General features: G+C 42.0%; 1 protein-coding gene across 1 annotated transcript in view; it reads right to left on the bottom strand.

Annotated features, from left to right (window-relative positions):
• LOC124788368 (collagen alpha-1(I) chain-like) overlaps nt 1-26,842 on the bottom strand; it is a 305,934-nt gene that overhangs the window by 19,995 nt on the left and 259,097 nt on the right. Inside the window, exons 11-12 of the mRNA XM_047255632.1 lie at nt 21,586-21,703; nt 16,787-16,873 (exon numbers count right to left, since the gene is read on the bottom strand). Coding sequence (XP_047111588.1) covers nt 16,787-16,873; nt 21,586-21,703 — 205 coding nt within the window. The remainder of the gene's footprint in view (nt 1-16,786; nt 16,874-21,585; nt 21,704-26,842) is intronic.

Below are 26,842 nucleotides of genomic sequence, written 5' to 3'. Positions count from 1 at the left end.
CGAAACCCGATGGAACAGTACATTTTATATGCTACAACGTCTAGTGGAGCAAAAGGAATGCATTGCAGCCTGTTTATCAACTTTGTATTCAGGTGTAGAGAACCTCACAGCTGACGAGTGGCGAATTTTGAGCGAATGTTTATGTGTACTAGAGCCATTTGAAGTGGCAACAAGTGAAATCTCAACTGAAAACTACACCTCTCTTTCGAAAGCTATTCCAATAATCAGAGAGCTAATCATAACCGTATGCAATGGGAAGTGGGCTACCACGACGGCGCAAGAGCTACAGCAACATCTGCACAACTCGCTAATAGCCCGGCTAGGATTAATAGAAACAAACAAAGTACATGCCGTTGCCACAGTGCTCGACCCAAGATTCAAAACGTTACCATTTACGAATCCCATTCATTCAAAACATGCCGTTGCAAGCCTAATTGCAGAGTGCACAAACGTGGTAGAGACCGTACGATCTACTCATTCGACTGCTAACGACAATAGCCACGAGTACCATGTCGTACAAAACGCCAGTAGTTCCTTATGGGCTTCTTTCGATGAAGAGGTTTCCAATAAAAATCTAATGAGAAGCGGTTGTGATAGCATAGACCTGCAGGTACAACGATATTTGGAAGAACCTTACGCCGGCCGGTGTGGCCGTGCGGTTAAAGGCGCTTCAGTCTGGAACCGCGTGACCGCTACGGTCGCAGGTTCGAATCCTGCCTCGGGCATGGATGTGTGTGATGTCCTTAGGTTAGTTAGGTTTAAGTAGTTCTAAGTTCTAGGCGGCTGATGACCTCAGAAGTTAAGTCGCATAGTGCTCAGAGCCATTTTGAAGAACCGTACCTACAACGCACGGATAATCATTTACACTACTGGAAAAAAAATGAAAACAGTTACCCAGGTCTAGCTGTCGAGGCAAAAAAAAATATCTTGCAATACCTGCAACTTCTGTTCCCAGTGAAAGAATATTTCCGAACACATGACTACTTGTAAACAAACAAAGAAGCAGACTAAATGCCCAATTGGTTAATAAAATCATATTTCTAAACAAAAATCGACGGCAGTGTAGCAATGCAATGTAAAAATGCCTTCTGCTGAACAACTTTTGTTTCCTTTCTTTCTTCTGTAAGTAAACGCATGTACGCAGTTTCTGTATATAAAAGGCTATAGCACTTCTCTTTTACGTTTAAGCATGCATGCATACATGCAGAATGTACAAGGTAATTTATTTTGTAACAATAAAGCTTCTGTTTTACGCGAATTCTGTGCTTTATTTTAAACAACAATTCTATGATTTTTGACTTATGAGACATATACTAATACTTCAGTAAACATTTATAACGCTGGTACAGTTGATATCAATCATAGAATTTGAAAGTTTTCCGAGCACGTACGTACGACGAGTACGACCGCTGCGGCTCAGTGCTTCGTGTACCGAAGGTCTGCGCAATTTCTCAGAGAGCGCAGCACTGTCAACTTCTCGAGCGTACCCGAGAAATTCTCGAGAAATTGCCTTCGCGTCGCGCGTTTCTCGAGCGCGATCATAGCCCATCCCTAATACCATGCTCTGTCCACCTCGATGTCTGAGTGGTCAGCATGACGAATTGCCGTCCACCAGGCCCGGGTTCGATTCCCGGATGGGTTGTGGATTTTCTCCGCTCAGGGACTGGGTGTTGTGTTGTCTTCATCATCATTTCATCCCCATCCGATGCGCAGGTCTCCCAATGTGGCGTCGAATGTAATAAGACCTGCACCAAGGCGGCCGGACCTGCCCCGTAAGAGGCCTCCCGGCCAATGACGCCAAACGCTCATTTCCATTTTTCAGTGCCATACTATCACCATTCCACATACAGAAAATGTTAAAACGCATTAAGTACGCCACTAGATTTCTCTCTCATTTCGTTATCACCCTCTCTCACACGTATCCTCTCCCAATAATCCTGTTCGTAACACATGTTCCGATATGGGCTGAATCACTTGCACTGTAAATGTTGTGGAAACTGAAAATGCTATTGATGTGCGGTTTTCACAAAATGGATTGTTAGTTAGGGTCTCGTATCGTTAGCTAATTAACAGACTGTAATAATACTTAGAAATTGTATCTTTTGTGCAAACATACACTTTTTTAAATGGAACAATGACTATTGGCACTAACAAATTAAAAACATGGTAAATTGGAAGGCCAGTGAGTTTGTTGCAGGATTCTAGTGCGAATCGTTTACCAGACCGCATTTTGAAAAGTTCGCACACTGACGCTTGTATAATAACTTTGGCAGCACACACTAAGGAACAGCACAAGTGTGTACACGAGCTATGTGGATTCTGACCAGTAACGAGACAACTGGCTATCACAGGTTGTGTTCAAATTGACCGCCGGCTCAGCTACCGCCGTGCCAGTGTGTGTGGACGAGGGTTTGTAAACAATAGAATCCAGACAGGTGTGAAAACGAGTAATATGGGATGTGTAAAGAGTTATTTGTACATGGCGATGTATGCAGACAATGTAGTGCTTTTCCATGTTGGTTTTGCGGGTACTTCACAATGACAAGCAGTCGAAATTAGCTAATCGCACCGTTAAATAAAAATCACATAACAGACAGGCATAATAATACGTGTCTGGAGTACAAACGCTTCGAGAATGGTGTAAAAAAGGGATTTAGGTATCATTCCTTCGAAAAAGGAATAAATATTCAGTTCCCAGACTCACCAGTACACAGCGAAGTTTATTAAACATCTGGAGGCCGTGCATCCACAAAAATACAACATTTGAAACACACAAGAAAATTAGACTGACTCTGCACTCTACAAAGGGCTTTGTGCGCGCAGTGTTCGTGTTTATCCGAGCTTGGGAGTTCGTTTCTAGCAGCAGTTGTGGGAGAACGTTGAGATCTGTACGCATGCAGAATTCCTCCTGCAGTTTTATGGACACTTTATGATTCAGCACGAGATGTATACATTTGCGATCCACGGCCGAAGCAGTATATGCGAGTTGGGAAGTTTATTCAAATGTGATGGCAGATTGGAAGGTGAAGTTTTCTCGGTTGTAAAGAATACAAATAAATAATATCAACAGTGAATTTGGCTCTTCGTCAAGAATTCTGATCCTGTTAACGAACTGTAACTTCACGATATGCGAATCTTCAAGAACAAGGAATTTCCAGTCTTGAAGGGACATGGAGTTTGAGAGTAAGCAAGAATAGCTAGGAGGCTTAGGGGGTCAAATATGGTGAGACAGAACGAAACAACAATGAAAACCTTCAACAGTGAAACGTCTTGATGAAAGAACTCTTTTGAAACACTAAATATTTTACGAGCCCTAAAATATGTAAAACCTGGTTTTTGCCTTCATTCTTTACTTATAATCGTGTAACGAAATCATACAAAAGCAGGGGAGGACAACGGTTCAAACCTGCGTCCGGCCATCCTGATTTAGGTTTTCCTTGATTTCCCTAGATCGCTTTAGGTAAATACAGGGACGCTTCCTTTGGAAAGGGCACGGCCGAATCCCTTCCCCATCCTTCCCTAATCCGACGGAACCGATGACCTCTCTGTTTAGTTCCCTCTCGCAAATCAACCAACCATACAAAAGCAGGTACATTATACATAACTGACTTCTACAGCAATATGCAAAACAAGACATAATAATACGTGACTGATGTATAGGCGCTTCGAGAATAGGATAAAAAAGGGATTTGTGAGTCATTTCTCTGAAAAGGAAATAAGGAATCAGTTCCCAGACTCACCACTATGCAGCGTAGTTGGTGCAACGAACCAGTCGCTCTCGTCTCGTACTCATCTTGTGAATTCGTGTTCAGCTACATCTGCTCCAACGAATGAATGATGCGCACCCCGTCTTTTCAATGGAATTTATCATGCCATACCATTTGCGCTTCAATTATCTGGTGTTTGCAGGTCTGCATGTGTGTATGTGAGAGCGTTAGTTCGTTTCTTTGCTCGTTCTGTGAGCTTCTCAAAGAGTCCTTCGGCGTGGACTTTCTAGTTTACATTTTGTATCCAGAAGTCGTCGAAACCGATCTAACTCCGAGAAAGGTGTAGAGCACAGCATATTTCGCTATAAGGGACAAGTCGTTTCATATTCCTATAGCCCGCGAGACCAGATATTGCATGCATTTTCTCTTTTATCACCAATTTATATGCGGTACTGTTTGCTGTTCGACTGCTTCGTGCGCCATCACTACTGTCACTGCGTGTGTGTGTGTGTGTGTGTGTGTGTGTGTGTGTGTGTGTGCGTGCCAGCTACCTCTCGTGCTGAAATACTCCTTCACTGTCAAAGACAAGACAACCTGAGGTTCTAGTCTGCCTTTTATATGACAGAAATTCCAGTGGCGCACTGGTACAATTCACATCTTGCGTTCAGCAAAACCTGATTTTATCCTTCGAGGTATTTTTGAATGCTAATGATATTCGTTAAATTTTGTTGTTGTTCGCATGCTGCTGACAATGTTTCGTAAACATTATTTAAATATATTCGACGAACGTAGCGTTATAGATGTGACGAAATAATGTGCCAAGATAGAGTTTGTATCAAAAATCATTTAGATCTACGATCCCCGGAATTACGGGTATGCTCCAGAAACTAAGTAACTGTTTTCCATTTGTTTCATGACCACAATCAAGAAAACAATCTTGGTTCAAGTAAACCCGAAAAATTATATTGATCTGTAATTATTTTAATGGACGTTACAGTCCAGTATGAAGTTCGTCTCAAGTGTACCACAGTCACCCACGGCTACTGTATGCATGAACTGGAAAAGCAGCCTGGAGAACTGCGATCGCTGCCAAACAGCGCCGAGAAGCTTACACTTTTGAGCCAAAATCACTATTACACAGTTTTCAGATACGATGGTCACCAGATCTGGGCCTCCATGATTTTTCAAAACGAGAGCACTCTTCAGAATGTGGACGACACGCGACAAAAATTTGTGAACACGTGAAATAGTATTTACCGTAACAGGTACTCCGACGAAATTGGCAGTTCCACACGGGTGTGTATCACTAACTGAATCAGACCAATGCGCAGCAGAAACAGACTCCTAGCAGACAACTCCGCCGTTACAGCTCCTCTCCTTGCGAGAAATATGAGGTTTTTTTTTTCTTCGTTTAAAAAGCTGCAGAATGAGTAAATCGGTGTAGAGACCGTTACCGGTGTCTGCACCGTTCTGATTGAATGGGAACAGATTACAAGTGTCCTCTTCGTTATTTTTGTCATCCTGTTTGAAAAATGAAGACTTGAGATTTCTCTAAGTTGTAATAATAAGACACAAATCCGCTGTACTGCCTTTGATTTACAGATTTCGCTATCACTCGGTGGCGTTATACAATTTACAGCGTCCTGACGCAGAAAGCTAGCACACTATACACATAACCAAGACTATCTCACACACTTCATTAGTCATAGACCGTGTGAATTAAGCACGTAAAGCGCGATTTTCTATAGCTGTCAGAGTGGAACAATATCAACTACGCCTGATATGACGGGGGAACTTAGATTCTGATTTACACTGGTGCGTTTCCTCATAACGGTTTGAATCTTCGTTAATCCGTCAGTAAAGTACGTAGCTGCAATCAGGAAAGTCGTTCGCAGTTACACTTGATTTGGGACCCCTAGGGAGGTAGACTTAGTGTCAGTGAACACAAAACATGGCTCAAATCACTCCACCATGGGACTTAACTTCTAAGGTCATCAGTCCTCTAGAACTTAGAAATACTTAAACATAACTAACCTAAGGACATCGCACACATCCATGCCCTAGGCAGGATTCCAACTTGCGACCGTAGCGGTCGCGCGGTTGTAGACTGTAGCGCCTAGAACCGCTGGGCCACCCCGACAGGCCACAAAACATGTCTAAGATGTAATCATCAGCCAGAACTATATGACTACGTACCTAATGAGGAGGTATTGAATAGAATTGCGGAGAAGAGGAGTTTGTGGCACAATTTGACTAGAAGAAGGGATCGGTTGGTAGGACATGTTCTGAGGTATCAAGGGATCACCAATTTAGTACTGTAGGGCAGCGTGGAGGGTAAAATCGTAGAGGGAGACCAAGAGATGAATACACTAAACAGATTCAGAAGGGTGTAGGTAGCAGTCGGTACTGGGAGATGAAGAAGCTTGCACAGGATAGAGTAGCATGGAGAGCTGCATCAAACCAGTCTCAGGACTGAAGACCACAGTAACAACAACAACGTACCTAACAGACGGTATGTCCACCTTTGCCACGAATAACAGAGGCGACGCGTCGTGGTACGGAAGCAATGAGGCCCTGCTAGGTCGCTGGGGGGAGGAGGCACATCTGCAACATCTGCACCTAATTCCCACAAATGCCGCGCAGCGAGGGGGGCGGGGGTGTCGATGAGGTCTGAAGTCACGTTCAATCACATCCCAGATGTTCGATCGGCCTCAGATCTGGGAAATTGTGCGTCCAGCAGACCAATCGGGAATCTCCACTGTGTTCCTCGAACCACTTCATCACACTCATGGACTTGTGACATGGAGCATTATCTCGTCGAAAATTGCCACTGTTGTGGGGGATGATGTTCCCCAGAGCATAATTCAGCTGCCGTCATATTGTCTCTGTTCCGCTTTACAGATGTCAAGGAGCTGTTCCTCTGAAAGACGACGCATTCGCGCCCTCCAATCGGCATAATGAAGAAGGTATCGGGATTCATTAGACCATGCAACGCTCTACCACGGCGTCAACGTCTTTTGCCAACGGACACCCGTCCATTTCAGTCGTAGCTGCCCACGTCGCGGTGTTAACATTGGGACATGCGTTCGTCGTCGGCTGCAGAGGCCCATCGTCAGCAGTGTTGGCTGCACTGTGCGTGCGGACACACTTGTACTCTGCCCAGCGTTAAAATTCGATGTTACTAGCACCACAGTTCGCTGCCTGTCCTGTTTTGCCAGTCTGTGCAGCCTACAACATCCGACATCTGTAAGGAGGGGTGGCCGCCCAGAAGACTTTCACCACAGCACTTCTCCATCATCCGACAAGTCTTGCAGTTTCCGAAATGTTCGCGCCGAGCCTCCGGGTCGTCACAGTCTGCCCTTTGCAGGTCGCGCATCTTCCCCATTCTACACACGGACAGCACGCTCACCGATACTACACACACATCGTCCGTGTCTGAGTAGGAGTCTTTCCTCGCCAGATGGCGCTGCTATCGCCTGGACGAGTTTATACAGATAGCAGTAGGTCAGGGGTCATAATGTTCTACCTGATCAGTGTACGTCACGCCTCATGATCAAGAGTGTACTTCTTTGTATAACGGTGTAAACTGAAACTAAATTTTTAAAGGTCACAAGGAACTCGAGATGAAAGTTATACGGTGATCGGCGAATAAAACTGATTCCATTTATGTGAAAGATTGTTCTAAGTAAAATATATTCTAATTACACCATATTACAGGGGATTTTGAACCTATTCGACCCACAAACAAGAAAGTTCACTCTTCATTGCATCCATACTCAAAAACATTGTGAACAAGTCTTACGATTATTACTCAACGACGTTCCAGAAACATCTTTCAGCACAGATGTTAACATCGCAGATTAAAAGTGATTCAACTTCTACTTCCTGCAACTTATTGTGGTGTACCTTATTGCCATAAGTAGGCAAAAGAAATTATGAGGCTCATTGTCTTACCACTGTTACCGAAGGTCTCTCAGCTACTCACCTGGAAAAGCATTATGTTTTTAAAGACTCCTCGAAAATAGTGGAAGCCACATACAGATACTGAACTTCCTCTATATCTATGGTCTCGTATGGTTTAGACAACAGTTGAAGCTAAGACGACATGGATCAAAGTTAAATACATTCACACATTCTTTCTCTGTTTCCCACACAATGATCAAAGGCGTCAATTTACAAAGTTTTGATAGTACACTAACATTGTAAGGTGTCAGGCAAATCCGACACCTTCCATGAACACCCTGACATGATAAGCAAATCCAGTGGTATGTCACATAGCTCCGAATAAATCGTGACATTAAATTAACCAAAGTAATACGAGTAACGAGTGAGCAAATGGAATACCACAGACTAACACAAGAATTCCTAAATGCATGTCATACCTTCCCACCGTGAGATAGACGCAGTTCCGAGGGGAGAAACAAGAACAGAAGCCGAGAGCAGAACCGTGTTAAGCTGGAAGGCCCTACGATAAAGGACGGACGGACACCCACGTCGCCAGCCAACCGCTAGGACCACACCACCCGCAAGTTTTAGCGTGAGACTTTTTCGCGTCTCTGTTACGTTAGGACCACCCCCAGCCCATGTTAAAAGATAGAGCCCTCCAGAAGAACAGTATAGATCTTACGATAACACAAAAAGGGCCACACCACACGCAAGTTTTACCGTGAGACATTTTCGCGTCTCTGTTACATCAGGATCACCCCCCCAGCCCACGTTAAAAGATAGAGCCCTCCAGAAGAACAGTATAGATCTTACGATAACGCTAAAAGGACCACACCACACGCAAGTTTTAGCGTGAGACTTTTTCGCATCTCTGTTACATTGCAAACTTTAAAAACATTGCCCCACCACGAAAAGTATAACGTTTCTCATTGGATAGACAGAATTTTTGTAGGTGGAGCTTAAGGTTAACATTGAGACCCTGATTGGTCAGATGAAAACACAGCCAGATAGTTTTTTTTAAACCAACTTCGGTAAATTGTAGTAAGGAGAAGTTAGGGGAGAGTTGCTTCGGAGAGGGCGAGCTGGACGGAGCTGCGCCGGCCGCCGCCCCCTGACGAACACCGACAAGGTAATGAACGCACGCCATGCCGCATTTTTGAGTGCATAAGGCTTCACTCAGAACTGCAGAAGTCTCATCTGTTACATCCCCTTCACATAGTACTAGTGTCGATCGTCAATTAAAGCTCATGGTGTTCACATTTGCCACTTGAAGTAAAAATCTGAAACTCGATGATTTTTCTGTTATATAGTTATTGAGAAGCCACATCAGCCACTGTAATTTACGACAAGTTAGATAAGTAATTAAAGATAATTGAGGGTCACTGTAGACCATTTTGATAGTTTCCTCTTTTGTGAAAATTTAAAGCTAGATCATAGATGTGATATGGCATAGGACATCCTTCGATCCATTGTAGAACTTGGAAACCCATTCAGGGAATATTCGTTCACATTTTTGTTGAACGCAGTTGGTTTTTACCATCCTGTATTAAAACATTTCCTTTTATCAACAGTGCAATTTATAAACGATGTTTTGTGAGTAGAATAAAATTTCCAATGGTAAACTTAACTGCTTTTTCGACGTTATTTTACCAGCTAACTAAAAATAGGAAAGCCTTGAACCCCTTCCACTAAATTTAGTTAGTATTAAGATTCCTTTACAGGGAGTGCAGTGGAGCTGATGCTGAAATCATTAAGTATTTGGTTATATCATCGCTAGTCTCACTGAACTCTACTGAATTCTACATGTCATGTGTGGTCTGGCGTCTCCTTACCAGCAACAGGTCCCAGGTTCAAACTATCAATTCCCTAAAAAACACGCTCAGAGCGTCGTTGCGCGAAAGTGGTAGGGAGACACGATATAGAACAAACAGACACCATGCAGAATGTTTAGAACATAATATTGAGAAAAATTAATATGGTGGATTTAATGATTCAGATGTTCTACATAGTCGACTTCACTTGGGAATTACGCACAGAATGTTCAAACAACTAGGTGAAACAACCAAAAAAGTCCTTCATTGGAATGTTGTTTAATTCGCGCCTCACCTAAGCTAGAGCCCCGTTGAGCGTTGAGTCTTCATGTGAGTCAATGCACTTCGTCGTTTTGTGGTAGTTTCATACTGATGACACCAAATCTCGTTAATCGTCACTCTTTTTTCAGGAAAAATGTCGTTTTTTTACATTTCAATTTGGGGCATGTCCACGCACCGTTACTTTTGTTCGCGTGTAGAGATTTGCAGGAAAAACTTTGCACACACTTTTCTCTTCTTCAAAACATTCTGGGGAGTATTTTGCACAGTTGATTGAGAGATGTTGCTCCGATGTGATTTACGACGCAATAACGTTGACACACGACGGCCGCAAGTTCACTGCCTGCTCAAATGCTCATCTGTTGTTTACAGCTGTTAATTAAAGTTACTACACTGACGTCTGTCTTACGCCAACAATAAAATCAGTCTTAGAACTTTCTGGACGGACCGTATACAAGGGGAAATCAAATGAAAACTAGTGAGACGGAAAAATGTACGTAAAGCGTCTGTTATTTCAAAGTAATCGGCTTAACTCTTAATACATTTACCCCACTGTGAGACGTGATGGTCGAAGTCTTGAATGAAAAATATTTGCTGTTAACTACGGAACTATGATTGTACCGATGCGTGCACCTCTTCGTCCGAAGCAAACTGACGGCCACGAACGTCTTTCTTCGGGGCTCTAACAATTTGTAAATTGCATAAGTAGAGAACGGAAATGTGTGGAGGATGTGAAAGGCTTCCGAGGGAAATTTCTGCAGTAAGCTAGGCAAAATATTTTTGGAGGTCTGAAGAAAGATATTCGAGGCTGTCGATTTGCTTCGGATGGCGAGATGCACGCCAGGGTATAATCGTGGTACCGTAGGCCAACGCAAACATTTTCCCACCAAGGCACTGACCGTCTTGTCTCACGCTGGAAGGGATGTATAACTGCTGTGACGACCACATTTGGAATAATTGACAGTTTTGACTCTACAAGCTTTCCCGGCTGATTTGTTGTAAATAGTCTTCACGGGTTTCCCGCCGGATGAGGTTGTGCAATTTCCACAGTATTTAGTCGGAGCAACTGTCCGACATCTTCAGCTGGTTCAACTTTGCTGGTGGCCGTCCGGTGTGGCCGAGCGGCTCTAGGCCCTTCAGTCTGGAACCGCGCGACTGCTATTGCCGAAGGTTTGAATCTTGCCTTGGGCATGGATGTGTGTGATGTCCTTAGGTTAGTTAGGTTTAAGTAGTTCTAAGTTCTAGGGGAATGATGACCTCAGATGTTAATTCCCATAGTGCTCAGAGACATTTGAACAATTTGAAGCCTTTGCTGGTGGCTAGGTACGACGGTCAATCGTGCCTAGCCACCAGAAAGGTTGAACCAGTAGAAGATGCCTGATAGTTGCTTCAGGGAAATATAGTGGAATTTCCACAAAGTCGTCCGGCAGCAAACCCGTGAAGACTACTTACAATAAACACTTCACTTATTTCATTCCGCCTCGTTTTCTTTTGACTACTGCTTATATATCAATTACATACATGTCTTTAGAAGTATACAGAATTCATGTAACGCACAATTCACTCTTACAGGCAAATTGTTGTAATGTGCAGCGTGACCTGACTAGCTCATTACCGTCTCCGCTGCAGAAAACTATTTCTTCTGCCTATTTGGAAGTATTGGTTTCTGTCATTTGATGAAATACATTAAGCAACCATTTTTATATAGATTTAGTTATTTCAAGGGGCAGGTCTGGTTCTCACCCATCTTCAGTTACCATAATACAGATACGTTTTCATTAATTGTGCACTTTGTCGGCTACATTTTGATCTGTGGAGCTGCCTTTCATTCAGTAACCTGTAGCTCTTTTTCTACACTTACGTTTACAACACAAACACTTCAGCTTCAGTGAAGCACTGATATTGCAGACCACTCAATGGTTTTCTTTACATTGGAAATTACACTACAATCAAATTACAATTTTCTTCTACACTACGCAACATAATCTGCATGCACACGAGAGAGCAGATGCGAAGCACCACGCAGTTGACTGGGTGTCAGAGGCTCTGTGCAGGTACAAGGCCTGCAAGTGGCACCGAGAGTGCGGCTGAACTGGGGTTCTGTAGAGGGACCATTCGACATACGACTATTATTCACTAAAGTGCCAATGATGAATATGCCTGTGACCACACCACAGGAGGGCACGAAGAAGAGGGCTGAAAGTGAGTAAACACTCTATTTGCTGCATTGAATTACTTTCGGATTTCGTTGAATGGTTTTGAACGGTACTGAGTGGTTCCTTCCTGTATTCCACAGTAAAACTTGCGGTCGCACGACGCATAAAGCGGTCATATAATGATTAATGTGTTTGTGGCACCGCAATGTGCTTAGGCAAGGGATGAATCGTCTGGAGCGATGTCAGCGGTGTCGAGCGATGTCGTAAACATATTCTAGCTGCTCATCACATTACGAGCTGTCGGTTTAGAACGTGAGACTGGTGTAAATCGACGCTCTAAGGGAATGAGTGGTTTCAGTGATGCCCTTTATGCCATCTCTTGAAGCCTTTTAGTGTCAGTTCTGAGGGGGAGTGTGTCTGAAATATATTCGTCGGTCACCTGTAAGATTTCAATGCTGGACATCGTGGTACTGATTTCCGTTGCAGAGGTGTCAAAACATGAAGTGAAATGTGGACAAGAGGCGGGCTCAGGCACCTTCCCATCGTCTCAGTCATCCACGGCGATGTTGCGCAAAACTGAAGTTGAACTCTAGCGCCATTAACCCACCTTACACTTCATATGAACTTCTGAGCTCTGGCCTTTTTCTCGCATGTGTCGACAGCCGCTGTCTGAGGCGTATCCGAGCCCAAGGGTGACGTCGCAGGGTGCAACGCTTTTGCTTCATTACGCAGGACGGTGCCTTCCTTTGAGACAATTTTGAAACATCTCTATTGGAGTCACTTTCGAGGGCTTAAAAACGTGACCTTTTACTTGTACTGCACAGTGTGTATTCTAAAACTACTTCTGAGGTCAGCTGTGCTTATAGACTTAATATTGTCTATTTTAAAATTTGACAAATGGCTGTGTAGCCAGCCTGTGTGGTCGAGCAGTTCTAGGCGCTTCAGTCTGGACCCGCGCGACCGCTACGGTCGCAGGTTCGAATCCTGCCTCGGGGCATGGGTGTGTGTGACGTCCTTAGGCTAGTTAGGTTTAAGTAGTTCTAAGTTCTAGGGGACTGATGACCTCAGCTGTTAAGTCCCATCGTGCTCAGAGCCATTTGAACCATTTGAAACTCTATTGGACTGGAAAAATTATGAGTCTTATTCTTACTTAAGATACAACGTAGTTGTTCTAGCTTTTTTCGTAGATAGGTGCTTCTGTTTTTGTAGATGAATGATGTATAATGACTAAATTAGTAATTAATGTAAATGGTTATAGGTAAAGGGCTTTATACTATCATGGAAAATTAATGTTGTTTCCGCGTTCAAAGATTGACACATTATCTCATTCGGGAAATTTTGCAACAACAAATAATTAATGTCTCACTACGATCTCTGCTGGTTGTTGCTGCGAAATCAGACTTAATATATGTCAGCTAGAATGATTGTTTTACATATGACATAGCATAATTTTTGGGTGGAGCTCTTAAATGTAGAGAAAGCCACACTTTTTACACTGCAAACCCTTTTTTTTTGTCTCAGTTGGGGTTATGTGGATCGGGAAATGAGCTCATGTTTTTGCCGGCTTAGTCGCCCACTGCGCTGCTGTTAGTGTGCAAGCCTTGCCCTGAAATCGTCGTGCAAGGGTTTTTCTTCGTTCCACTGACCTTGTGATACACATCGAAGAATCTGAAGATACACATATCAGTAAGATAAAAAAATATATTTCTATAGCCCCTATTGTGCCTCGCGCGATTGGAAAGACAGTCTACTCCACACTTTCCCTTCTGATATCCAAGGGCACTTTGAATTACTTCTTCTGGTTCTTCGAAATATGAATCGCTGAAAGACGAATCACTTATGCTTTAGCAACCTCATGCGTTTACTGCACGTCATTGTATGAAAATGGAAGCAGTAATGCGATATAACATCGAGATGTACGTTTCAGCATATGAAAGGAAAGTCATTGTTATTGTTATTCCTTCCTTAGTAATACAAAAAGCAATTATGAGGAAGAAGGTGAAATAATGTTAGTGAGATGTGGATACGGAGGAAGATGGCGAAGACACGCTGAAAGGAAAGAGTCAATTACAAGTAAGTATTACCAAGTGTTGGCCGGAAAAAGACAAATATTGCAGGATATTTTAAAAAGAAAGAAGAAATCGTTAGGACACCATCAGAAGAGACTTCTTGATTGACAGATGCTTCAGAAGATTGTGAAAGGAATTAGAGTAAGAGAATTACAGTAAGAGACGATTATGATATGATATGCATTGGAAAAACCGGCAAGAATTACTACATTCTACTGAAAGAACACGTTACAGCTAACGAAAATAATAGACGAGCAGTCGCGATGCATCTCATACAGAAGACGCTGATGTCCCTAAACATTTTCTATAAATCCTCCATAATTCAAAGGAAGAGAAATAAATTCTGAAAGAAATGGAAAACTTTAGTCATTTTAAAGACGAATCAGGTACATTTAGCAACCTACATAACTGAAATACAAAACAGAATCCCACAATTTTATTGGTTCTCTGATTACGGCTAATCAAAACCAAATTAGCAATTCTATTTGCAGTTTCCACACTGACATGTAGGATTAGATGTATCGTCTGGATACCAATGGAAACTTTAAAATACTGGAATTTTCTTTTTTGATACATATTTTAATAATTTTATTTTTACTAGTTCTCTTTCTTCGGTATAGGCACAGGAACGTACCCTCTCCCCGCCACCGCTCCCGCCCCCACCAATACACACACACACACACACACAGACAGAGAGAGAGAGAGAGAGAAAGAGAGAGAGAGAGAGAGAGAGAGAGGGTGGCAGGGAGGGTGGGAGGGAGGGGGGGCGGGGTAGAGTGATATTTGAAACTCTTACAGCACCCTCACTTCTGGTTTTCGGTCAGAGCACGTTGACGCTTTAGGTGCACCAGCTAACTGTCAAAACATAACAACAGTTAAATTTATAATCTCTAACGATTGTAATCTCTTATCCGGAAAAAGACAAATATTACAGAATATTTTAGAAAGAAAGAAGAAATCGTTAGGACACCATCAGAAGAGTTGGGTTGGGTTGATATCGGAGGAAGAGACCAAACTGCGAGGTCATCGGTCTCATCACATTAGGGAAGGATCGGGAAGGAAGTCGGCCGTGCCCTTTCAAAGGAACCAACCTGGCATTTGCCTGGAGCGATCTAGGGAAATCACGGAAAACCTAAATTAGGATGGCCGGACGCGGGATTGAACCGTCGTCCTGCCGAATGCGAGTCCAGTGTGCTAACCATCAGAAGAGACTTCTTAATTGACACATGCTCCAGAAGAAGCCATTTTTATGCGTATGGTATGCAAGTGGCACCGAGGGTGCAGCAGAACTGGATTATCTTACAGGGACCCTTCGACATTTTATTCACTAAAGTGTTAATGATGAACATGCTCGTGACCACATCACAGGATGGCACGAATTTCCTTTGAGACCATTTTGCTCCTGGCCCTTAGCGGTCGTGTAATGTGCTTATCTACACACCTGAACACCGGTTAATGGTTTCCAAAAACAGAAATTTGTTGTGAAACAAAGAAAAAGTGTAAATACATAATAGCGTAAGTGGAAAATGCCGCAATGGTTTTGATATCCATAACCCTTTCGTGAGCCGTGGGAAACATGCTTCTCACTACAATGAACTCGCTCCTAGTCCCGTGGGATTCACAGTTCCCACCTCTGTACGATGCTACCACCTAGTGAACAGAATAGGGTACTACTTCCAATCGGAAATTCCCGCCGTTTTTGCTGTACCTTCGCGCAGAGGCATTGTATAGCTGAGTGTTGCTCCGTAGAGGAGCCTTTCAGTGCTGATTGCGTGACAGTTTGTGATTTTTTTGCCTCAAAGCTATAGTATAAGGTAAATACTTTTGATTTACCCAAATTTATGAAGGAAAACGTAAAATGTGAACGAGGAGAATTCCAGTTTGAAACAAAAGGAGCCATTTCTGCAGTAAAATGGATGGGTAACCGTCCAGTCACTTTCCTACCCTCAATTCATGACCCATGAGAAACAGCCACAGTGAAAAGGAAAAACAAGGATGGTGCTAGTACAGAGATTTCTTGTCCTGAAGTTGTGGCATAATACAACAAAATAATGGGTGGTGTCGATAAATTTGATCAATTACGAGAAAGGTATGCTATTGGCAGACGTTCTGTAAAACAGTGGCACAGAATATTTTATTTCCTGGTGGACGTTGCTGCAGTGAACAGTTTTGTTCTGTGGAAAATAAGTAAAAGAGAAAGTGGACAGCATGATCAGCTCACATACAGGACCCATCTAGCCAGAAAATTGGCAAAAAGGGGTAAAGTACTTGAAGATTTTCGTCATGTGACTGTAGGGGAGCATCAACCCATTTTAGAAGAAACCTACTGGACGTGCCGTCATTGTAGTACCAAAGCTGCGGATAAGAGCACTCGCTGTGTTTGTACATATTGTCAAATACCACTTTGCATAGACCCATGTTTCAGAAAATTTCATGGCAAGTAATTGTGAACAATCACTGTAACAAGAGAAGTAAATTTATCAAATAAATATTACATATATTGAAGAAGTTGTTTTTGTCATTTAACACCAAGGAAGGGCAGTGGGAAGAATACTTCCCACCTTGTTGTGTGACCTTACTTTCACAGTTGGAGCAAATTTGATATTCTGTATGATAAATATACCTATCTGTTAACTACTATCTGCTCTCCATTCATTAAAAAAAAAAAAACAGCTCAATAATTTTGCCCACGAAAGGGTTAAGTAAAGCAGCCGTTCAAACGGCTGTACCCGATCCGTCCATGCCTGAGAGCAACAATGATCTTTATAAGTGCACAGAAGCAGGTTTGCAGGGGCGATAAATGAAGTGAACACACTTACCTGGAGCAACCTCGTTGAGGATGGGCAGCTCCGGCGTCGGTCCTGGAGGACCGGGTGGCCCTTCTCTCCCTGGAATCCCTGGATCACCTGCGACACGACAGAGAGCACACCCACTCAGCTGGGCAGAGCTGCAGCAGGAAAACCCACTGAGTAGCACTGGCAGCGTAGCACAACAACGGAATCACTTTGTCTGCCTAGGAAGCAGCATTGTAAAAGATTGGCCTAAGCAAAGAAAATATCAGAGGTACATCGATGTAAAGAAATGCTGTCACTCAGCGAAACAGCTCTGCCACAACCAAACATACGCTTTAAACGGGGAAAAGTTTCCAGATCGTTTACTGCTGGAGCACAGAACTGTATGGTGATATAATATTAATCAGAGGGAAAAGGAAGAAGAAGGAACTGGAGGTATTTAAAACGTGATGTTATAGAAGATATTAATTGTAACACCCCACCCGTCACTTAGCTGGTTTTGGCGTGTGTTCACCCCAACTAATTGACTAACAGATCAACACGGAGTGCAAAACTGCCGCAATATCGGATAACGCAAAAACGTAATATGGCCCTGTGACTCCTGATTGAACTGCGGTGGCAGTGTTGACATTAATTTATTCAGAATCGATCACTTTTAATTAAAAAGGGGTGCACATTGATGTTATATTCAGCTATTGAACACCACATGCAAATGTTGAACATAAAATTAATTAAGAAAGTGACTTGGGACTTCAACTACTTGATTGAAAACAGATGCAGTCGATTAGCACAAATTTATTTTAACTCCCGACCTTCAATCATCACATTACAAGACTCTTCTATCAGGCAGTGGCAATAAATTGCGTTTGCGTGGTAAAGCGCGATAACTCAAAAGTAATTCCTATCGACTGACCCAGGCGTAATGCGAAGTGCGAGAAGAATTCTGCAATACACGGCCCATGAAACCCTCGTGGAAACTTTGCCGACGTGATCCAACAAATTAATCAGTGGCGCAATATCACCGAATACAGCGTGGCGGAGCAGCGTCGTTGTGTGGACGTCGGCCGGCCTCGTGGTGCTGCAAGGCTGCGCTCGTCTATTCACTCCTAGCTATCTCGCTCAGTACATAGCTGAACCAAAACTTCCTATCTCCAAGCTCAATCGTTCCATTTGCTGGGTCCTAAACTGCAGAGATGCTCACTCTTTCTCAGGCAAGCTCAGTAAAGAACGCCACGTCCGCACTCTAGGCAAGCTGGGAACGGAAGACCTCTACGGAGACTTCTCACAGTCCGCTCTTCGCCTCGGTTTCCTCTCCAGCAAAATCACTCACGCCAACTGCAGCGCAAGTCGCGTTAATTATGCGTAGCTTCCAAGCGCCGACCAGTGCTTGCTCTGGGAAGTGAACAAATTCCCACAAAATTTCCCTTCCTCTCAACTTCTTTTTTGCTCCTCCCAGGCCACCCACCAAGGTTAGCGTCTGCACAAAGACCAAGTTTCCCGGAATTCTGACTCCCTGGAGAGTACTTCAAATTCCTTGGTCCTACGTTCCCATCGGAGGCCGGCGTATTTCATTGTGTCGCTCTGCACCTGATTTGCTTCAGACTCTGCGGACCGTGAATTAAGCGTGAAGTAGCTATAGTCACGAACACGCATATTTTGACCTCTGTTGACCGCTCCACCATAGCTTCGCGCGGCTTTCTCGCATGTTTCACAGAAAATGGGATGACAGACATTTATCAACAGGCGTACAAGTTCTCCGTTTGCTTCCCGGTACACCAGCATGGGGTCAACCACCCACTCACTGTCACTCATCTTAATGCAGCTGGAGGCCGTGCCCCGTTACCGCTTTCTCAGAGCTTGAGCTGCCCTAAGCTGCCTATTGTCGCTTCCCTTAGCCGCTCCCCCGGCGGCCACGGTAAATTCTGAATACTTCCCTGGGGTAAACTAGCCTCCTGTAAATCGACGCGTTTCCACAAAGTTTTCATGTCGTGTGAGTTACTTTAAAACCATCACCCGACATTAATTATTCCAATACGCCCATACTATACCCTCTACAAGATGCATTGTGCCTTGTCAGTCATTTTTGTTCAGCCTTACTGTTCGCTCAACGTGAGTTCGGTGATCTTTAATGACTTCACGTAAGGGGCATAGTTCTTGCCATCTTACATAATAATACATGGGCAGATGGGGAACAAAATGAAGGGTGCTGGATATAGAACGTGGTGGTATAGCAGAGTTAAAAATAAGTGGGTAATACGGTAAAAAATGAAGGGTGAGTATGAAGACCAGGTGAGGCAAGAAGTCTACAGAAAACAGAATACAAAGGGGTAGCAGGAGGTAGTAGAAACAAAGGTGGTGGAGCAAATTTCAATAAAAACATAAAAATATTGGCAACGATATATAATAATACTATTATGGATGCTGAATTTACAGCGTGTGCAGAAATGAAAACATACGCTAAACGAATCTAAAGACATGGCGCACAGTGACAAACTAGCCATTCGATTACCAAACAGACATCAACCTGACACATTCACATCTTTTGCAACTTAACTACCTTTATAAAGTCCAGCTGCTTGTGGCCCATTGTGAGTGGACACGGATTCAATATCAAAAGGTAATAAAGGGATAAGCATTTAAAACTAAGAAAATAGTTCTGGTGACACTTAGAATGTGAATGATTTCGATTATGAAGACTTTTTTGTATATCTGTGAAATCAAGGTCTGTTTCTGGGCACCATTTAGTACCCTGTTGCTCCATGTAGTTCTCTGTAACATGTTCGGATCCTCCTTGAAAGGCTATCAACAAGATGGTAGAAGTGTTGCTGCTCAAGTGTCACCTCGCATGACCCTTCTGAAGTCATCAGAAGGGGTTATTAAAGGTGTTCGCAATGGACCACTAGAGCCAAAATTGATCACACAGACAGGTTTGTCTACAGTCAGAGTGGACACAGTGTTCCTTGTTATCTCCAGAAAGGTTGTGGAAACTTCTGTTACAATATAACCATGGGTTATAATGAGGGTTATTCAGCAATATCTCTGGGGCTACAGAAGATGACTGTGCGAAAGCTACAAGGCATACAGAACAATGATACACACCAGTGGGTACTGTCCTTCCAAGTTTCGACACACAGTACTCACCGTGGCATAGCCGCACAGCGGATCATTATGGGGCTAGTTTGTCAAAACATAGTGAAAATAACCCGTTTGACATAGTAGACAAGGTGAACAGAGTAGGGAGAGGTGTAATAGACGCATGGGTGCTAAATAAAATAGTAACAAGAGACATCCTTCGCCCACAGTGTGTGGGAGTAAAGTTATAGAAATTTAATAACACGCAATATGACCTACACTTGAAAGTTGTACACTAGGCAATACCACAAGTCCTGGTATCTTCCAAATATACAGTTTTTTGATTGCATTCAAGTGTTATCATTACCAAGCTATGCGATTCAGCTTAAGTACATGTCTTCCTGTAGTCACACGTGCCTTACATAATGTTGTTGAACCTTAGACGACGTTTTAACTAATATGTTGACTAGGTCTGGAACACTGCAAAACACTGAATAAATTTTATAAAGCTGATGAAGCAGGAACGATGACATTAAAACGGCGAAAATGGTGTTTCTCAAAAAGGAAAAAATAAATTTAGCATATATCTTAACTACTCGTGGTACTGGTAAGGATCCTGAAAAATTAAAAGTTATTAACAGTTGCCCAGCACCTGAGAAACGGAAAAAGTGCAAAATAGTTTAAGGATTGTGTGGTTTTACGGGAAGTTTGTAAATGGAAAGCCTTCCAGTAATCCTAACTTGAATAGTTTTGCAAGGAAAAACTCTGCTTTCATATGGACGGATGATTGCCTGTAAGCCTTTAGCTCCAAACACATGTTGACAGAGAATACCATGTTGTACTATTCCGAATTATCTTAAGCCTTCCATATGAGCGCTGAGATCAGCTTTTACAGTATGGGAGTAGAGATCCTCCAACGAATAAATAATTCCAAAGAAAAAATATATAAAATAACTGCGTTTATGGATAGGGCCTTGAACAAGTGATATAAAATTTTGGAAAAAGAAACTTTGCAGTAGTACTTGGTTTTAAGAAACTAGGAAATTATTTGTGGAGACACAACGTAGTCATAATATGTATCACAAACTTCTAACATTTGCAAAAGATTGCTGCCTTTTGCTTTGGAGGTTGTCTCATTGCAGGCTCATTGAACTTTTTTCATGTAGTAGCTTAATTATGACATTTATTAAATAAGAGGTATTGACACTTATGAGACTAATGTGTTGTCTAGATTATGGCAAAATTTAATGGAATTATGTGCAAAAAATGATGTTAACCGAAGCTTCCAGGAGAATTACTCAAAAGATATAAATGAGAAGAAAAATATGCACAAACATCAGCAATAAAAAGCAGAGATGAGTTTCTGAGATTAGTTAAAACCAATTTTGATGGTAGATATAATTTTATACTTTCTTAAAAGCATGGTGTGTAGAAGTATGGATCTCAACAGGGAAAATTAGTATGTTTGATATAGACCCCAATTTGAAAATGAAATTATATTTTTATCTCTCAGTGTGGACCCCAAAAATGATCTGAGGAAATCTCAAGTTGACCAGTATTTGATAATGTGCTGAAAAAGTTTGCCAATCGGTTGAAATGCTGTGACATATGCGAGGGGACTAAAATGATAATCACCATGAATAAAATATTCATGTAAACACTAAAAGTGAAATCGGTTTCAGTCATTTCCCCTGCCTTCAACCTGCAGACGTCAGACAGATTACCGATGTATTAAGGAGGAGTAACCAATTTACCTTTGAGGCCCTTGTCGCCGTCCCTGCCATCGGTTCCGGGCACGCCGGGCGCGCCGTCCAGTCCCGGAGGCCCTTGGCTGCCCTTCGGTCCAGGGACTCCAGGTAGACCCGGAGAACCCTGCCAGACAAGCCACACGGATGTCATGCAAGTGTGCGTGACCGCTGCCAAACCTCTCCAGGTAGCTGCCAGAGTGTGTATCTGTTGCACTTAAGGGAATTGTGTCTATCAGATGTAATTAAAGTAAATTAGTACCACAAACTGGAAGTATATTAAATCTGTGATTAGGTAAACGGTTTACCTAAAGTGTGCTTAACAAAGTACATCCCACGACCCCACAAAATGTCATATTACCGCGGGGCTTACAAATCGTACATAAAGTCTGGTGAAAACATAACGAGAAATTATATTCGCTTTCCTTTCTTCGAAATAATACTTTTTATTCGTCTATATCAATGTTCTGCTTATCAAGAGAGTCACCATTACACATTACACACGTATGCCAGAGATTTTCCAATCCACGAAACAATTCTGCAAATTGATCTTTAGGATAGCTTCTTGCTCTCTCAGCGATGCGTCTTTATCTGTTGTACGCTTGCAAAACGACGGCCATTCAAGGTTTTATTTATTTTTTGAGAACTGAAAAGAGTCACGTGATGCTGTGTCTGACGAATACGTAGGGCGGAATAATCAATACGTTCTGGGTTTTGGACAACATTCACGAACTAGCGACGGAATGTGAGCAGCTCCATTGTCGTGGTGCAAATGTTGTAACATACATCGTCACAGACGAACGGATTGCTTCACGTTAACTCCGTTGAACTTGTAGGTAGTGCTCCTTATCGATCGTTTGACCTTATAGCGAGAACTCATTGTGATCAGTGCCGTTAAAATCATAGAACGCAGAGAGCATGACCTTCACATTCGGCCGCATTTGTTGAGCTTTTTTCGGTCGTGGCGATCCAAAATGTTTGCACAGTGGAGCTTCCGTCGTATCATATTTGTAAGCCTATTTCGGAACAGATTTTACTGCCATAGGTTCCATGCCCTTACTACCCAAAAACCTCATGACTACAGTTACCTGGCCTGCCAACACCATCAGCGATTTTTCTGATGGTGATCGTTCACAATCATTTCTTTCACGTAATCCGCGATTTCATTCCTAATAACACGCTGTGGCATAGTTGCGCTACGGTGCAGGAGTGTCAGAACGTGGAAACATTCACCGGCTCGCTACGTCAATCGCGCCCGCAGTTAGGCAACACACAAAACCAGGTTTCGGAAGCAGGCTGGGTCGCGGTCGCACGTTCCCAGTCACATCGTGTCGGTGACTTCACACACATATTGGCGTTTGCCACGCTGCAGACGGTGCCAATATTGAGCACCTATAATGTGAGTTAAGAACCTCCAGAGGTGCTCAGTAAACTGATATGTGTCTACCCTCTGTATTCCTTACAGTCATGAATAATTCGGTACACATTCTCCAATTACCTTTCCTACAAAATAAATGACTGCCGAGTCTACCAAAACACATGCAACCTTTTACACGGGTAACAATAAACTAAACCTTCGATGAGGCTAATTTTGCACAGATATGAAATAGTTTTAACTGCATCAGTAACTCTATAGTAACAGCTATTAGTTCAAGACTTCTCGGCAGCATACTGCCATCAGACACACATGTTACTTGTAGTTTCTACATTCCAATAATGTAAAGAATAATAAGTATTATTTGTGGGGGTGTCAGTAAGGTTAACCCTGCACAGAAAGGTACGTTTACTTTAGTGTGTACCATAACTGAGTCGTATGTTTTTATCATTTTGTTAGCGTATTTACTTACATTTTTGCTGGAAATTTATTTCACTGCAACTCAGAGCACAGAAATGAATACACTCTACTCCGTTAATACTTTGACATCTAGATGTTTACACCATTCCAGAGTCTCTTAAATTCTAAGATAAACGTAATGCAATCGTAAAGATAGTAGAGACTATGAAGACTAAATCTTTTTTATACAAGCACTTTTATGTCACAGTAAGAACTCATTGATATGATTATTTGATAATTGTACGTTACACAGTAATGTCAAGACATCTCTTCTTATTATTACTGAAACAGGTATTCCACTTTGGAGAAATGTTTGAAGAAATTTACATAGGTCCTTTATAACTTATCATTTAGCAACCTTGTTCCCATGTATTGTGCCGTGAATGATAATTTCTACTTCTTGACAGAAGTCCATATGGTGTCCTTTAACCATTCTTATGTAACATATAAAGATCATTTGCGATGTCATGAACTGTGTTGCTAGTGTCCTTTACGTGGGCTGCTGCTGTCCATTTAATAGGATTGTTAGTGTGGTAAGCTCTTATGTGTTCATCGTATCTATTTCGTAAGTCTCTTGCAGTCTGGCTAACATAGACGGTTTTGTCTGCAGTACACACTGTTTTGATAGTATAGGTTGTGTGTGTTTATCTGTCCATGTGTTTATGTTCCGTTAGTGTGTGTCTTGTAGTTTGTTATCTGTAGTGAAAGTGAATAAAAATAAAGACTTCACGTTTCTGTGCAGCTAAAAAATACCAACTAACGGTAGAATTTAGTTTGTACTATATCATAAATATGCTTGTATAAAAACGATTCGATCTTCATTGTTTCTACTATATTTTCAACTGAAATTCGTTTATATACACAGTTAAGAGTGTATGGAGCGTTTTAGAAGTCTAAATGTGAACGTGATACCGAAACATGATGTCTTTATTGCTGTGCTCTGTGTGTGAGACATATACAATCCACCAAAAACTGTAAGTAATTACACTCAAGATAAGATTTAGACATATAGCTCACTTAAGGTTGTTGTTGTTGTTGTGGTCTTCAGTCCTGAGACTCGTTTGATGCAGCTCTCCATGCTACTCTATCCTGTGCAAGCCTTTTCACCTCCCAGTACTTACTGCAACCTACATCGTTCTGAATCTGCTTAGTGTATTCATCTCTTGGTCTCCCTCTACGATTTTTACCCTCCACGCTGCCCTCCAATGTTAAATTTGTGATGCCTCGATGCCTCAGAACATGCCCTACCAACCGGTCCCTACTTCTTGTCAAGTCGTGCCACAAACTAATCTTCTCCCCAATTCTATTCAATATCTCCTCATTAGTTATGTGATCTACCCATCTAATCTCCAGCATTCTTGTGTAGCACCACATTTCGAAAGCTTCTATTCTCTTTTTGTCCAAACTATTTATCTCCATGTTTCACTTCCATATATGGCTACACGCCATACAAATACTTTCAGAAACGACTTCCTGACACTTAAATCTATACTCGATGTTAACAAATTCCTCTTCTTCAGAAACGCTTTCCTTGCCATTGCCATGGGAACAAGGTTGCTAAATGATAAGTTATAAAGGACCTATGTAAATTTCTTCAAACATTTCTCCAAAGTGGAATACCTGTTTCAGTAATAATAAGAAGAGATGTCTTGACATTACTGTGTAACGTACAATTATCAAATACATTTTATATCCTCTCTACTTCAACTATCATCAGTTATTTTGCTCCCCAAATAGCAAAACTCCTTTACTACTTTAAGTGTCTCATTTCCTAATCTAATTCCCTCAGCATCACCCGACTTAATTCGATTACATTCCATGATCCTCGTTTTGCTTTTTGCTTGAGGTACACATTACAGTTGTTTGTTATGATTCTACAAAAGCTCATACTTTGCAAAAGTAGACACTAAATATCCTTTATTTTCAGAACAGGTTTTGGGTGTGGCCCGTCCTCAGATGACCTGCTAAATTAAAAACACCTTATTACATTACAAATGTGAACACATGCACAAACGTATTCATAGAAGCACAACGGTTTTAAAAAAATCATAAAATTGCTTTTAAAGAAATAACGGCCACAGTGCAATATGATTGGTTTGGGTTGTTTGGGGGAGAAGACCAGACAGCGAGGTCATTGCTCTCATCGCATTAGGGAAGGACGTGGAAGGAAGTCGGCCGTGCCCCTTCAGAGGAACCATCCTGGAATTTGCCTGGAGCGATTTAGGGAAATCACGGAAAACCTAAATCAGGATGGCCGAACGCGGGATTGAACCGTCGTCCTCCCAAATGCGAGTCCAGTGTGCTAGCCACTGCGCCACCTCGCTCGGTAGCGCAATATGAGTGTAATGCTGTGACAAAGAACTCTTTCGTCTTATGAGGCAGGAAGTTACTGTATTCACATAGGAAGAAAAATACTGATATTACATATAGACAGCTAACAGAACAAATGAGTACAGAGGCTCCCCACATGGCGTAAGTCAATTGGCTCGCACCGGATGGCGTGTGAGTTATAGTGCTGCAGCCCGCCAGTACAGGATAGCAAACTATTACTTTTTAATAAGATTAATTTTACAATAATATCAGATATTTACACAAATTTACAGTGGTTTGTATTTCGTCCCAAAATATAGGCAACGTAAATCATATTTAAGACATATGGTAAAAGGTAAAAATTAAAGTAAAAAGATTAAATCTACGCATAAACTCTTAGTTACAAAACTAACACTATGTGTATGTCACGAATAAAACGGAAATAGTACATCTACACTAGCAAAAAAATGTAAAAAAGAATTAATTAAGCTAGTAATCAAACACGCTCAAGAATAGTTACCTATTACATGTTACTTGGTCATTGGTTACATTATCTTAGTTGGTACGGCGATGGGCACGACTTTTAAGGTCCTCTAAACTACACAAAACCCTACCTTTGGGTTCCAAATTTAGAATGTTTAACCTACTCCGAATAGGACTAACTCGTGGTCATATCCCTTCAATTGATTTCTTAGACCACTGCCATTACTGGAATAATTGTGTTCACTGAATTTTGTTTTAAAATCCCGTCCAGTCTGGCATGTTTAAATAGTGTCACAAGACCCGGATCTAATTCTATAATTGCTTGTATGACTGAATTTATCTAATTTCTCATCCGAAATATAGCTAGAAAAAAATCCAAATTTTTTGTTTTTACAGAACCGAACCTTCACTTTAAGACTTCCTAGAAGCATTTGCAATTTGCCCCACCAGGGGTTAAAAAATGACATGGACGTGTGGCAGACCCTGTATTCAAGTGAAACTGTCTGCTTCTTTACACTATTAAAAGTCTTTTTACCCAAATATGTAATCGTTTTTTTCTACAAATCCGTTAGCTAAAGCAACCTGTATTATCAGATTAATATCTTCGTAAACTACGACACTGTCGAGTCCTAACATTGC

The sequence above is a fragment of the Schistocerca piceifrons genome, chromosome 3, assembly GCF_021461385.2.
Source record: "Schistocerca piceifrons isolate TAMUIC-IGC-003096 chromosome 3, iqSchPice1.1, whole genome shotgun sequence".
In the NCBI taxonomy this organism is placed as follows: Eukaryota; Metazoa; Arthropoda; class Insecta; order Orthoptera; family Acrididae; genus Schistocerca; species Schistocerca piceifrons.
This window is presented reverse-complemented; position numbering and strand designations above follow the sequence as displayed.